We start from the raw sequence: 15,093 nt of genomic DNA, 5'->3' as shown, positions 1-15,093 counted from the left end.
GATAGGGGCTGTGACCCCAGTGCCTCCCGCCTAACAAGGTTTAGGCCGCTACTCCATTTACTTTGTGGTGCCACGAAAAGGCGGGTCTTTTCGCCCGATCCTGGACTTAAAAGAGCTAAACAAGTCCTTAAGAGTGCGGCATTTTCACATGGAAACCCTGCGCTCCGTCATTGCGGCGGTACAGCCAGGAGAGTTTCTCACGTCTCTGGACCTGAAAGAAGCTTACTGCGGTTTGCGGTGTTGGGAAAACATTTCCAATTTCGAGCCTTGCCTTTTGGCCTCGCCACAGCTCCCCGAACCTTCTCCAAGGTAATGGTGGAAGTAGCTGCCTTTCTCAGGCGAGAGGGTGGGTATCCGGGTTCACCAGTACCTAGACGACTGGCTCATCAGAGCAGACTCAGAAAAAGAGAGTCATCTAGCTACAGCCAGAGTGGGTTCAATCCTTCAATCTCTGGGCTGGGTCGTCAATATGGCCAAAAGTTACCTGACCCCCTCGCAATCTGTAGAATATTTGGGGGCCAGGTTCGACACAGCCTCGGGCTATGTGTTTCTTCCCGAGCAAAGGCGGTGCAAGCTTCAGAATCAGGTCCGTCTGCTCCTGAGGATGCCCCGCCCGCGAGCTTGGAACATTGTCCAGCTTTTGGGATCGATGACGGCTACCTTGGAAGTGGTGCCATGGGCGTGAGCGCACCTGAGACCTCTACAGTATTCTCTACTTCAACGATGGTCTCCAGTATCTCAGGATTATCAGTACAGACTTCCTTGGCTCCCTGTGGTCCACCTCAGTATGGAGTGGTGGCTCTCGGACAGTATGTTGCGGTGGGGAATGCCGCTGGCGCTCCCCGATTTGTGCCTAGTGGTGACAGATGCCAGCCTGAAGGGCTGGGGCGCACATTGCCAGGGGAAGCATGCCCAGGGTCTGTGGACGCCCTACGAGTCGGAGTGGTCTATCAACCGCCTGGAGTTGAAAGCGGTGTTTCTGGCTCTTCTGGCCTTTCAAGTGATCCTGGAAGGATTGGCTGTCCGAGTGATGTCGGACAACACGACAGCAGTGACCTACATAAATCGACAAGGCGGCACTCAGTGCAGAGCTCTAGCCGCGCAGGCCAAACAAATTTGCCACTGGGCCGAGCTGCATCTACAGTCCCTGTCAGCAGCTCACATTGCAGGTCACCTAAACCTGCCTGTTTTTCTTCCCTCCTTTGTTGAGGAGGAGTTTCCAGATTCATTTGGGCAGTTGCACCTTTTGGATGTGCGCAGGACTCTGTTGCAGTATCTGCGAATTACAAATTCTTTCAGGACCTCTGATCATCTTTTGTGCTGTTTGCAGGTCCTCGCAGAGGGTCTTCAGCGTCTAAAGCCACTATTGCCCGTTGGCTCAAGAAGCTATCTTTTCAGCATATCTGCTGTCTGGCCGGGCTCTGCCTGAAGCCTTTAAGGCACATTCCACAAGAGCGATTTCCTCTTCCTGGGCGGAAACTGGAGCACTATCTCTTCATGAGATTTGCAGTGCTGCAACATGGGCTTCTAAGCTCTCTTTCGCCCGACATTACAGGCTGGATGTGGCTGCCAGGAGGGATGCGCGTTTTGGAGCACAGGTGCTGGCGCGTGGTGTGGCTTGTTCCCACCCTATTTAGGGATTGCTTTGTTACATCCCATACGTAATGGCTTCATCTGCTTGATGACAAGGAAGGGAAAATTAGGTTCTTACCATGATAATTTTCTTTCCTTTAGTCATAGCAGATGAAGCCACGAGCCCTCCCTGTATGATTGTCTGTATTGCAGTGATTCTGATTTTAGGTGCTGTTCTTGTTTCCTGAAGTTATATTCCTTCCTTGGGGAGTCGGAAAACACTCTTCAGGATTCTTGTTACAGTTATAGGAGGATGAGTTCATTCCCTCCAGTTCATGTTTTGGGAGGATGAGTTTATTCCCTCCAGGAGGATGCAAGTATTCCCGCCGTTTATACAAAGTGGAGGACGAGTTTATTCCCTCCAGGAGGATGAGTTCATTCCCTTTTTTGAGTTCATGCCCTTGTTAAGGGGCCATCGTTCGCTGTGAGGAAAGTTCATGTTATTCCCATTGCGGTTTGCCATACTGCTTTGGAAGCTTCAAATACTGAAGAGGCAGTGGAGCTAGCTGGCCATGAGGCACTGAGAAAAGTTGAATGCTCTCTATCTCCCCTGCTGGTTGATGGACACAGCCCATATGTAATGGCTTCATCTGCTATGACTAAAGGAAAGAAAATTATCATGGCAAGAACCTAATTTTCCCATAAATAAAAATGTCTATATTGTTTCTTCGTACTAAGTCCTCCAAAGGTTGAAGATGAACAGTTTTAGTGATAGGAGTGATCCCTGGTGTTCATCCCATTTCCACAAAAATTTCTGAGACTAACTACCTTTATACCAGACATTAAAAGGAATGACAAAATCCACCTAACTGTTCCTTACAGCCCTAGCTTTATAAATCACTGCAAAAGAATAGAGGGCTCTACTCAGATCCAACACTGACAATAAATCTAAAGCCACATGGAGAAAACAGAATGTTCTTATCCATCCAATAAATATAATTCATCATTGATGTCAAAATAGTCTCCATACCACTATCTTAGGCCTGCCTATGCCTTATCATACAATGATATTCCTCTAGGAACTCACTAGTTTATAAAGCTGCCACTTTTTCTAATATTTTGGCTAAAAACTGCAAATTTGGACTAGGATAGAAATTTGTTGGAATATTCTCATTCCATCCTTCCTTCTTCAGAATTGGAAAGACCATGGCCTCTTGCAACCGAACAGGCTGCAAGCCTTGTGATAAAGATACATTAATGATTTTTAATATCCATGATAACATAAGAGTTGGAACACATTTCAATAAATCTACTAAAACAGGATCCAGTGAACAGAAAGTTACATGAACTGATTTTAATAATTTTGTTCAATCTCCTAAAGTTAATAAGTGGAATTCTAAAAACTTTTATTCATTGCTGCTGTCTCTTCTCCTAACGAGTCATGCTTGTTAGTTAATTTAGGCCCCCTTTTTATCCAGGCTTGCTAGTGGCTGCCGATGCAGGAATGCCGACAAAGCCCACACAACCTGATATTCCAAGTGATTTTAGATGGTTAAGAAAAATGGAATGATTTACCAGATCAAAGGCTGCAGTTCAATCTAGTGAAAGAAGAACTTCCATTCCTGAGTCGAGGGTTTGATGGATGAAATCAGTCATTGCAAAAAAATGCACTCAGAAACCAGGTTGACACAGATGTAAAGCATTAGTGTTCTCCAAAAACAATGTCGGTTGTTGGACAACTGCCTTCTCTGTAACTTTAGACGCAAATAGTAACTGAGATAAAGGACAGTAATTTAACCTAGAATCTTTTAAATATGGATATTGTAACACCCTAGGATCAGAAACACCTATCAAAATACAATTTAAAAACTCCCAACACCAAAAAGTCCTCAATTCCCTCTCTAACTGCTAAAATAGTTGCTAATAAAACTTTAGTAATCATTGCAGAGATCCCAAGAGGAATATCAAACATATAAACAGCAAGTGACCGTACTCACTAGCAAATACGCAGTACAGACTTCCCTCTCTGTCCCGTCCTCGCGTCAAGACGTCATGATGTCAGAGGGCGGAACAAAGAGGGAAACGGAGTCGAATTGTCGGACGCCGCCGCTGCCTCCTGGAAAGGAACATCGCACGAAACAGCCGCTCCCGCCCCCCTCCGTGCCTCTCACCTCCGTGTGGAAGCGCTGCAGGCAGCAGGTGAGAGGCGCTGGCATGTCAGTGCAGGGGGGAGGGAGCGGCGGCGAGGAGGGTAGCTGGAAATCTCTCCCGTTTTTACGGGCTTAACGGCTAGTACAATAATAAAATACCCAAAGTGTGGTTAGGCCCAACAATTAATAAGCCATCTATTCCTATAGACAATCCTAAAACTATCATTTGTTATGCTAAGATGGCATTTTGATATGACATCTAAATCTGACGATTTGGGATGTTTTATGAAAAATGTCCAAAAATCGAGTGGCGAATAGAGCGATTTTCCAACCAGAAAAATGTCTGTTTTTTTTTTTGTTTGTTTTGAAAATCGCCATTTTCTAGACGTTTTTGTGCTCAGTGCATCTTTCTTTAGGTACCGTTTTTTTGTTTTTTTTTTGTGGGGGGGGGGGGGGAGAGTCCTAGGGAAAAATGCACAAAAACAAGCCATTGGGATGTCTGGGGGCCAGCATTTTTAGTAGACTGACCAAACAGGCATCCCAGCAGAGTAGTGGGGCAGCCTAGGGGACACTGCAGTGCTCTTCACATAAAAGGTCCCAGGTACAACTTTCACTCTAACCCCTTATATATTGTGAGCCCTCCAGGAACAGAAATAAACAACTGTACCTCACTGTGCACTACTACAATAACCCTCAAGCCTGTAGGTGCCACCTATATGTAGGTATAGCAGGTATTTAGTGGTTTTTAGAAGGCTTACACTTTCACCACAAGTGTACCAGTTAGGGTAGAATATGGCCCTGGTCCCCTTCTCTGAAGTCCAGTGCACGGACCACTAGTCTACTCCTGGGACCATCTTGCTGCGCTAATAGGAATGGCCATCATATCTGAAGCTGTCATAGAGCCTGGTATGTACTGTCACTGTCACATCTTTGGGGGGGGGGAGAGGAGGAGGGGGTCAGTGACCACTGGGGATTATGTGGGGTTCCAAAAAATATTTTTACTTTTTAGCATGTGGGTAGTGTGCGCCAATCCCCAAATTACCATGGGACACCTTAGCACACCCCCATGGTAAGGCATTTTTTGCTACAGTAAGCACGTGTTGTTGCTTACCATAGCTTGGTAAATGGGCTCCTTACAGTTTTCTTACCATGGATTGGTATTATCTTGCCGAAGGCGAAACTGAGTGTTGGTGACAGAGGTAAATAGGAAACCAGGATTAACAAACTTTCCTATCTTGCCTGACCTGGTTACCCATACTCTGCATTTTCTTTCTGGACCCAAATTTTAGGGGAGAGAGAGCGAGCGTTTACTGCTGACAGGTTTGTTCTGTATGATCTACAGGAGAATGATACGTGAAACAGTCATTATTGGACCATCTAGGGGATGTTTTCTACTCGTGCCATTAAACTGAATTGCCTGTTTCATCATATCCTCATATTTTAACTTCTGGTAATGGCTGAGCCTGAGGGAGGAAATCTCTTGTGTCTAAATCCTCTTCATTCTGGCCTGGAAGCAAAATATACAAAACAAAGATGTTATTCTTGTGCAGTTGCCTCTTCTTTTGGTTCCTAGTCAGATGTAGTATCTTTGCCTTGTGCTCATTGCAGTTTTTTTTTTCCAAATATGGAAAAAACCTCCCCCACCAAGCTTGAGAAAAGATACAGAAATAATCCCAGTTTTGTGCGCTGCCATTCAGATGACTAGAACTTTTTAAGAACACCTTGATATATTACTTTATATATTATACCTTTATGAGCTGAAGAGGGAAGATTTGTGGCACAACACTGTATTAAGGGCACTAGTCGTAAACTTGAATGAGATCACAGCTAGCATACCCTGGCTAAAGAGAGGTTCATTCCCATAGCAGTTAGGCATGTAAAATATTAATTAATGTCTTACTGTTCTACTCCTTTTTGAATTGTTTAATATTTGCCAGTGCTACTGGGAGGAGCTGGGATAGGCGCAGATTGGTTTGTGGATGATTTATATATTTTGTTCCTGGCATGCTGTGTGGCTTTTCACATTGGAGCAGGCTAGAACACTGTTGGCCAGGTCAAGGGGCTCGTGGGTAGGTGAGAGAGGAGGGAGGAAAGATGCGATTCAGAATGCAGCGTTAACTCTGCACGGTTATAGGCATTGCTGTGGTGGATTATAATGAAGCATATGAAAGTGTTGCACCAGCAGGGAAAAGGAGTGTCTTTTAGGCAGATGCTGAGGAATGACAGTTTTGGGAGAGGAAAGAGCACAATGCGGTGGGGTGGAATATGGTACAGGAATAAAGATTAAGAAAGAAAGGATTCACTCTCCTGTGTGTGCCAGGAATTTGTACAGTGGGGCATCCCCCAACAGTAGCTGCTGGTGGGCTCTAAAGTGCGATGGTTGTTTTAAATGGTCAACAGTTTAAAAAAATATTTACATACTTAATCATGGTATGTGCACAACAAACCCTTATAAAGATAGTACCTGTTGGGAGGACCTTGCTGTCATGAGGCAGTGCTCCTTGTTACTAATTATCCCCTGTTCCTGCTCTCATGCATATTGAATGCTTGGAATCCTCAGTATGTCTAGTAGCGCTATAGAAATAATTAGTAGTAGTAAGTCTTGCAATCTTTTTGCCTTCCCATTGTATAGAACTGTGAAAATAATCTGTAGTAGGCCTCTCAATTTAGAAAAGTTGTTTGAGTCCTGCTAGAACAAAATTTCATGGCTGTAATAAATACTAAGGTCACAGTGAAGGAGAAAAAGTACCTTTAAAACAAAGGACATCCTGTGGTTAAAACTTGTGCCTGCTTGTTCAGTTTACTTCCAGATCATAACCTGATTTTCTTCCTCACAGATGGAAACTGCATTTGTATCTGCTGCCAAACCAAAAGTATCTCACTTGAAACATCTTTTTATATCTGAGGTAAAGTGCTCATATCATCTTTGCATTTCTTGTATTGAAGTCTTGGTCTTTTTAAAGAAAATCTATTTCTGGTGTTTCTATGAGCTTTCTAAGGGGTTTTAGAGCAGGGAGTCAGATTTCACAACCTGCAATAATGTCTTTTTCACTGTATTCTTTTAGTGTTGATGGCATCTTCACTGGAAGTTCATGCCCTCTCCCAATTTTTGTTTTCATGCAGGTTATGTAGAAATGTCTAGCTAGGAGACGGTGCATATAGGAAACATCCTCCCTTCCAGTCATCATTACAAACTGGAGGCTACGTAGGTGTGTACCTTTTTGTATGGATGTTAGTGCATCAGTCTGTGTAGGTGACTGGCTGCGAAGGGAGCAGCACATAGGTGTGTTGTGGAGGATAGAGAAGGCATTCTCTTTTGTAGGGTCAAGGAGGTAAGGGAGGATAGTGTCCTGTTGAGAGGAAAGATAATGGGTTGAAAGCTGTAGAGTTGTCTTGTGTGATGGGAGTGGAAGGAGATGTGTGTACCTATGAAAGAGATCATATTGAAACATTGAAAAGTGAAGGCAAGGGAGGATAGTGTCCTGTTGAGGAGAGGAAAGATAATGGGTTGAAAGCTGTAGAGTTGTCTTATGTGATGGGAGTGGAAGGAGACGTGTGTACCTATGAAAGAGATCATATTGAAACATTGAAAAGTGAAGGCAAGGGAGGATAGTGTCCTGTTGAGGAGAGGAAAGATAATGGGTTGAAAGCTGTAGAGTTGTCTTATGTGATGGGAGTGGAAGGAGACGTGTGTACCTATGAAAGAGATCATATTGAAACATTGAAAAGTGAAGGCAGATAAACAGAGTTCTTTTCTGTGTGGGATGAAAGATGTAGTGTGTGTGGTCTTGTCTATGCGTTGAAAGAAGAGTGGGTGATCTTGTCTGTGGTTTAAGAGCATAGAGGGTAATATTGTGTGTGTGTGTGTTTGCATTGTGTTGAGGGTGTAGAGGAGAAAACGGTCTTACGAATTTGGGGTTTAAGGTATAATGACTGCTTTTTGCTTGTGTGGATTTGTGATGGGTACAGAGTGGCCTTATGTGTGGTGTGGAAAGAAGGGGGTGATCTTTGTGGTGGAGAAGAGGGTGGTCTTATGAGTATATGGAGAGAAAAGGAAGACTGTGTTCTCATGTCTGTCTAGGCATGGGTGGGAGAGAGTAGTCTCATCTGTGTGGCAAGAGGCAAGCCATGTGAGGGGTGTAACTTTATGCATTTTATATGATTTTTTTTAAAAAGCTGGAAACCGTTTTGAGTGTACTAGAAAAGAAAACTATAAGATAATAACCTGGAATAATTACTGCTGAATTGAAAAGGGGAGTTTGCAGAGAAAGAAGAAACAGAAAATGATGAGTTTCTCTTCTATAGACAGTTAATCCTGTCTTCATTGTTTCACCACCTCTTTTTTTCTTGATGGTCCAGGTGTCTGTAAAGGGAAGATGTTGTGGATAACGGTGATGAGAATGGAGCTAGGAGGACTAGGGAGCCGCTGCTCCTCACTCCTGCCCCTTCTGCCCTCTCCGGTATCACTGCGCTCACGGTCCTCCTCTGCCACAGATCACCACCACCACCTAGAAATGGCACGGGAGCGTTCAAAAACTGTCACGTCTTTCTACAATCAGTCCAGCATTGACATCGCTGCTGAGAAGGTAGAGGATCATGAGTCTTGTCCGTTTGTCTTAAGATCCTGTTTGTTAAATCTGTGTGAAAAATACAAAAAAATACAAAATCTCTTAAGGAACCATTGAGTGTGAATAATTTAAGGAGAGTCAGATGGGAAAGATATTGCACACAACTGTTTTTTCTGATGAAAGCTGAATGGTAAAAGGAAGCTCTGAATGATGTTCTTTTCCTGATGAAAAATAGGTAGGAATGAGAGGGGTCCACATATGATTACAGTGAGAACCTGATAGGAAGGTGTTGCAGTGGTTCCTTTATAAAATGGCTATGAGATAAGCTTTGGAAGTCTGCCACGAAGCCGGCTAGGTGAGATTATCTCACCTAGCCAGCTTTGTGGCATACTTCCAAGGGTGAAGAATCAGATTCCTCTGTGGAGACACAAGCTGAAGCCTCAGTGAGTCGCAGTTCAGGAATAAAGTCCAAGGTCTGTATTCTGGATACAGATGGCACAGTTTTTCGGGATGCCGTGTATTGTAGCTGAATTAACCTTGTCAGATTGTTACAAGATATGCAGAACACTGGTGTAGGAAATCAGTTTCTTGCTCTCCGAGCCTTCTATCCTCCAGCAAGTCTTCTAGTCTTCTCCTTCTATTCCTTTCTTCAGTCCAACATTGGCATCTTTCTAGGTCAGATGACACCTGTGAACCAATCACAGACGGTGCAATTCTGTCCAGCAGAATTCATGGTCATGAAGAGAGGCTTTGTAATTTGCAAAGAAACTGTTATCAGTTGAGGAAACCTCCCTCTTTAATTCTCATTAAAAACTTGTAGCTATGGTCTCTGTGAAGTACGCTCCTCCGCTTTTCCCAGGAGATAACTGGAGGCTAGTTTGCAGGAAACAATGTGTCCTTGGATGAAGTCATCATGGTTTGCCCAGCAGTAATTTTCCTTTGTTAAAAGCTGGTTTCTGATGGTTCATGCCTCAGGCTCTAGAATCCATATTGTTATAACAGAATGGTTCAGGCTTGTATGGGCCCCAGACCAGCAAAGGTGAGATCATAGGTAAATACTCCTACAGGACCTACTGGGGCTCTCCCTGGTGGTCTGCTGGTACCCGGGTGACAGTTGATCCCCTTTGTGGCCACCCGGGACTGCGCTGGGATCCAAAATAGCTGCTTCCATATCATCAAGCTGATCAATCCATAGACTGGTGGGTTGTGTCCATCTACCAGCAGGTGGAGATAGAGAGCAAACTTTTGCCTCCCTATATGTGGTCATGTGCTGCCGGAAACTCCTCAGTATGTTCTCTATCTCAGCAGGTGGTGGTCACACACAGCAGCAGCTCTGGCTAGGCCTCCAAGCCTAATTTTTAGGTTTTGTTGAGTGCCTGGGGTTGAGGGCTCTTTTGAGCAAGTGCAAACCTGGTGGTGCCAGGTCCCTCCTTTTCTCCCCCCTCCCGCTGGCTCCGTTAAAAAAAAAAAAAAAAAATTTTTGAACGTCCTTAAAGGCGTTTATCTCGACGTTTATTTAAGCGTCTATTGCAGCTACTCACTGGGACACCAGGTCGTTACAACTCGGAGCGGACAGCAGGTAATTTTTACCTTTTTATAGCGGGCAGGGGGTTCCCCGATTCTTCTCCTCGTGGCATATGGCGTCAGAGGGCGAGGGCGCAAAGGGTCGCTCGAGCGCTTCTAGAGGGGATGCGGGGGTCTTAAAGCCTGATTCGCCCTTGTTGGGTGACAGTTTCGTGACCGATGAATGTCCCGGTCCTTCCTCCGGCGTGGCGGTTTTTCCCCGCCATAAACGCCCATCCCCCGCTCCTCGCCTCCGCCATCTTGGCCGGCCACGCGGCTCGGACGGCTTCTTCTTGGGCCGCCCTTGAGGTTGGAGACATTAATGCCATGAACGCCCTTAATTTGGGCGATGGCACAGAAGCGGCTAAAGTTAAGAGCCGTTCTTCCCGCGCGGCTCCTTCGCGGAGTTTCGCGCCGGACGCCATTTTGGATGTGCAGCATGTCTCTCCCCCGCTATTGAGAGCGCCGGTTGAGGGTGCGTCTAGGGCTGTTGCCCAGGCTGCGGAAGTGCACAGTCTGGGGGGTTTCTCCCCCGAGTTTGTTTTGCTGCTGCATCAGGCCTTCCTCATGCACAACGCTGCCCCTGCTCCCTCGTCTGGTAAAGAGGTTGAGGTTCCCAGAGGTAAACGCCCTCGGGTTGATTCCCAGGCCTTGGAGGAATTTGTCTCCTCCGATGTAGATGAGGGCAGCGTGTCTGAGGTCTCCCAACGGTCCTTTGCGGATTCCTTGGAGGAGACGGATCCCCGCTCGGATGGAGCGGATGACCCCTCTGCAGCGCGGCTTTTTAGCCCAGAGGATTTGCCCAACCTGTTGTTACAGGCCATGGACACTTTGAAGATTTCCTCTCCGGAGGACGTCTCTCCCTCAGCCCCTGTTGGCTCTGCCATTATGCTGGGGACGAAGCGCCCGCCTAGAACCTTCCACGTGCATGATGCCATGCACACCTTAATTTCGGCTCAATGGGATGTCCCAGAAGCGAGCCTTAAAGTGGCTAGGGCTATGTCCCGCCTCTATCCTTTGGCTGTGAGTGAACGTGAGGCCTATCTGTGGCCTACCGTGGATTCTTTAATCACTGCGGTGACTAAGAAAACGGCGTTGCCGGTGGAAGGTGGCACAGCCCTAAAGGACGCCCAAGACAGAAGATTGGAGGCGGCCTTAAGGTCGTCCTTTGAGGCGGCTGCTTTAAATTTGCAGGCCTCAGTTTGCGGCTCCTATGTGGCCAGGGCGTGCCTGACTATGGTACAGCGGGCTTCCCCCTCGGATCATTCCTTGAGGGCTGATTGGCCGGCCCTGGAATCGGGCTTAGCCTATTTGGCAGACTTGCTGTATGATGTCTTGAGAGCCTCAGCTAAAGGCATGGCTCAGACAGTCTCTGCGCGGCGGTGGCTTTGGCTGAAACATTGGTCTGCTGACCACGCCTCTAAATCCCGCCTGGCTAGATTGCCTTTTAAAGGCAAGCTGCTCTTTGGGGTCGAGCTGGACAAAATCGTGACCGATCTCGGCACGTCTAAGGGCAAGAAGTTACCAGAGGTCAGGGCTCGGGCTAGTGCTCGTCCCGGTACCTCCAGAGGACGGTTTCAGGAAGCCCGTCGGTACCGCCCGGGCAGGTCGGGTTTTTCTGCCCCCTCTTCCTTTAAGAGGAATTTCTCCCCCAAGCAGCATTCCTTTCGCAGAGACCGCCGTCCCGGAGGTGCTCCCTCCGGTCCTCCCCCAGGGTCTCGTACCCAATGACGGGGTCTTGGTCCACGCCCCAGTGCAGATTGGAGGACGGCTGTCCTCGTTTCTGGGCGAGTGGACCACAATAACTTCAGACGCGTGGGTGCTGGAAGTCATCAGAGATGGCTACAAACTAGAGTTCTGCCGACCCTTAAAAGACGGGTTTGTACTCTCTCCCTGCAAGTCTCCGGTCAAAGCTGTGGCAGTGCAGCAGACCTTGGACAATCTGATCCGCCTGGGCGCGGTCGTTCCGGTGCCAGAAAGTCAGCTTGGCAAGGGACGTTACTCCATTTACTTTGTGGTACCAAAGAAAGGAGGTTCTGTCCGGCCTATCCTCGACCTCAAGGGGTCAATCGGGCCTTGAAAGTGCGGCACTTTCGCATGGAGACTCTCCGCTCTGTTATAGCGGCAGTGAAGGCAGGAGAGTTCCTGGCATCCTTGGACATCAAGGAAGCGTACCTACATATTCCCATCTGGCCTCCTCATCAATGCTTTCTGCGTTTTGCAGTCCTGGGACGACACTTCCAGTTCAGAGCCCTCCCTTTCGGGTTGGCTACTGCTCCGCGGACCTTTTCCAAAGTAATGGTGGTCATCGCGGCCTTCCTACGAAAGGAAGGGGTACAAGTCCATCCTTATCTGGACGACTGGTTGATCCGAGCCCCCTCTTATGCAGAGTGCGGCAAAGCTGTGGACCGGGTAGTTGCTCTTTTGAGCTCCCTGGGATGGATCATCAACTGGGAGAAGAGCCAGCTGCGCCCGACTCAGTCCCTGGAGTACCTGGGAGTTCAATTCGACACCCAAGTGGGCAGAGTGTTCCTGCCAGACAATCGGATTGTCAAACTTCAGGCTCAGGTGGACCAGTTCCTAGTAGCCTCTCCCCTTCGGGCTTGGGACTATGTGCAGCTGTTGGGCTCTATGACGGCCACGATGGAAGTTGTGCCCTGGGCCAGGGCTCATATGAGACCACTTCAACACTCTTTGCTGCAGCGCTGGACTCCGATGTCGGAGGATTATGCTGTGCGCCTTCCCTTGGACCCAGCAGTGCGCAAGGCGCTGAGCTGGTGGATGCAGACAGACAAGTTGTCTGCGGGAATGCCTCTGGTGACCCCAGAGTGGATTGTCGTCACGACGGACGCCTCGTTGTCGGGCTGGGGAGCCCACTGCTTGGGAAGGACAGCGCAGGGGCTATGGTCTCCTGCAGAGGCAAAGTGGTCTATCAACCTCCTGGAACTCAGAGCCATTCGGTTGGCGCTTTTGGAGTTCATCCCGGTACTGGTGTTGAAGCCTGTACGGGTCCTGTCGGACAATGCCACGGCTGTGGCCTATGTCAACCGCCAGGGAGGTACCAAGAGCGCCCCTCTAGCCAAGGAGGCTATGAATCTTTGCCAGTGGGCGGAAGCGAACCTGGAGCAGCTTTCAGCGGCCCACATTGCCGGAGTCATGAATGTCAAGGCGGACTTTCTCAGTCGCCATACCTTGGAGCCCGGAGAGTGGCAGGTATCTGCTCAGGCGTTCTTGGACATCACGAAGCGCTGGGGCCAGCCGAGCCTAGATCTGATGGCGTCATCGGCCAATTGCCAAGTGCCGCGCTTTTTCAGCAGAGGACGGGACCCTCGATCCCTGGGAGTAGATGCTCTTCTCCAACAGTGGCCGACACAAGAGCTTCTCTATGTGTTCCCGCCCTGGCCCATGTTGGGCAGGGTGCTAGACCGGGTGGCAAAGCATCCCGGCAGGGTCATCCTGGTGGGTCCGGATTGGCCCAGGCGTCCCTGGTATGCGGACTTGATCAGGCTCTCAGTCGACGATCCTCTGCGGCTGCCAGTGGAGCAGGGCCTGTTACATCAGGGTCCCGTGGTGATGGAGGATCCCTCCCCCTTTGGTCTTACGGCTATTGAGCGGCAGCGTCTGAGGAAGAAGGGCTTCTCAGACAAGGTCATCGCCACTATGCTGAGAGCGAGGAAGCGCTCTACTTCTACTGCTTACGCCAGGGTTTGGCGTATCTTTGCAGCGTGGTGTGAAGCAGGCTCACTTTCTCCCTTCACTGCTCCAATCTCTTCAGTGTTGGCGTTCCTGCAAGAAGGTCTGGAGAAAGGCCTGTCGCTCAGTTCCCTTAAAGTCCAGGTAGCGGCTCTGGCTTGCTTCAGGGGCCGCCTGAAGGGTGCTTCCCTGGCTTCGCAGCCAGATGTGGTGCGCTTTCTCAAGGTTGTTAATCACCTGCGCCCTCCTCTGCACTCAGTGGTGCCTGCGTGGAATCTCAACCTGGTGCTGAGAGCATTGCAGAAGCCGCCTTTTGAACCCTTGTTGAGGGCATCTCTGAAAGACCTGATGTTGAAAGCAGTCTTTTTGGTGGCTATCACTTCGGCCAGAAGAGTTTCCGAGCTCCAGGCGCTCTCATGTCGAGAGCCTTTTCTGCAGTTCACTGAGGCAGGAGTGACTATTCGCACAGTGCCTTCCTTCCTGCCCAAGATTGTTTCTCGCTTCCATGTGAATCAGCAGCTCTGTCTCCCTTCCTTTCGTAGGGAGGACTACCCAGAGGAGTACTCTGCTCTTAAATATCTGGATGTGAGACGAGTCATCATCAGATACTTGGAAGTGACCAATGATTTCCGGAAATCGGATCATCTGTTTGTCCTGTTTGCAGGTCCTCGTAAGGGTCTGCAGGCTGCTAAGCCTACAGTGGCAAGATGGGTCAAGGAAGCCATTGCAGCGCCTTATGTGGCCGCGGGGAAGGTGCCGCCTATCCAGCTGAAGGCTCACTCCACGAGAGCTCAGGCGGCCTCGATGGCAGAGGCCGGATCCGTCTCCTTGGAAGAGATATGCAAGGCGGCAACTTGGGCTTCGGCTCATACATTCTCCAAGCATTACCGTTTGACTGTGGCTGCACGGGCGGAGGCCCGGTTTGGAGCTTCAGTGTTGAGGTCAGGGATTTCAATGTCCCACCCTGGGTGAGTACTGCTTCGGTACATCCCACCAGTCTATGGATTGATCAGCTTGATGATATGGAAGGTAAAATTATGTATAATCATACCTGATAATTTTCTTTCCATTAATCATAGCTGATCAATCCATAGCCCCTCCCAGATATCTGTACTGTTTTATTCTGGTTGCATTTCAGGTTCAAGTTTAGTCTTCAGTTACTTCAGAAAGACTTCGTGTTCAAGTTTTTTCACTTGGATTCTTCAAGAGTTAAGACGAGTTTGTGTTACAGTGAGCTGCTGCATTCCTCTCCCCTCCGTTTTCCGGGGCTGGATTGAGACTTAAAATTCTGCCGGCACTCCCTCCCGCTTCGTGCGGCTGTAGGGCAGCTTTGTACCCTCCCGCTTCGGCGGTGTTAGGGTCAGTCAGCTCCTCCCGCGGTTGCGGTTTCAGGATAAGCCAGATCCCCCCGCATCGGCGGGTGTGGTGTCCCTCCCCCGCTCCGCGGGGATGAGCTGGACGGATTCCCCTCCCCCACTTGTGTGGGGATGAGCTGGGTTAATTCCCCTCCCCCGTTTCGGCGGTGGTGAGCTGGGCAGAGTGTCCCT

At 48.6% G+C, this 15,093-nt stretch overlaps 1 protein-coding gene across 1 annotated transcript in view; it reads left to right on the top strand.

Moving 5' to 3' along the window:
- LOC115475067 (3-methyl-2-oxobutanoate dehydrogenase [lipoamide] kinase, mitochondrial-like) overlaps positions 1-15,093 on the top strand; it is a 150,315-nt gene that overhangs the window by 3,834 nt on the left and 131,388 nt on the right. The window contains exons 2-4 of the mRNA XM_030210807.1: positions 6,560-6,628; positions 6,846-6,931; positions 8,082-8,308. Coding sequence (XP_030066667.1) covers positions 8,099-8,308 — 210 coding nt within the window. The 5' untranslated portion in view covers positions 6,560-6,628; positions 6,846-6,931; positions 8,082-8,098. The remainder of the gene's footprint in view (positions 1-6,559; positions 6,629-6,845; positions 6,932-8,081; positions 8,309-15,093) is intronic.

This window comes from Microcaecilia unicolor, chromosome 7 (genome assembly GCF_901765095.1).
Source record: "Microcaecilia unicolor chromosome 7, aMicUni1.1, whole genome shotgun sequence".
Lineage (NCBI taxonomy): Eukaryota > Metazoa > Chordata > Amphibia > Gymnophiona > Siphonopidae > Microcaecilia > Microcaecilia unicolor.
This window is presented reverse-complemented; position numbering and strand designations above follow the sequence as displayed.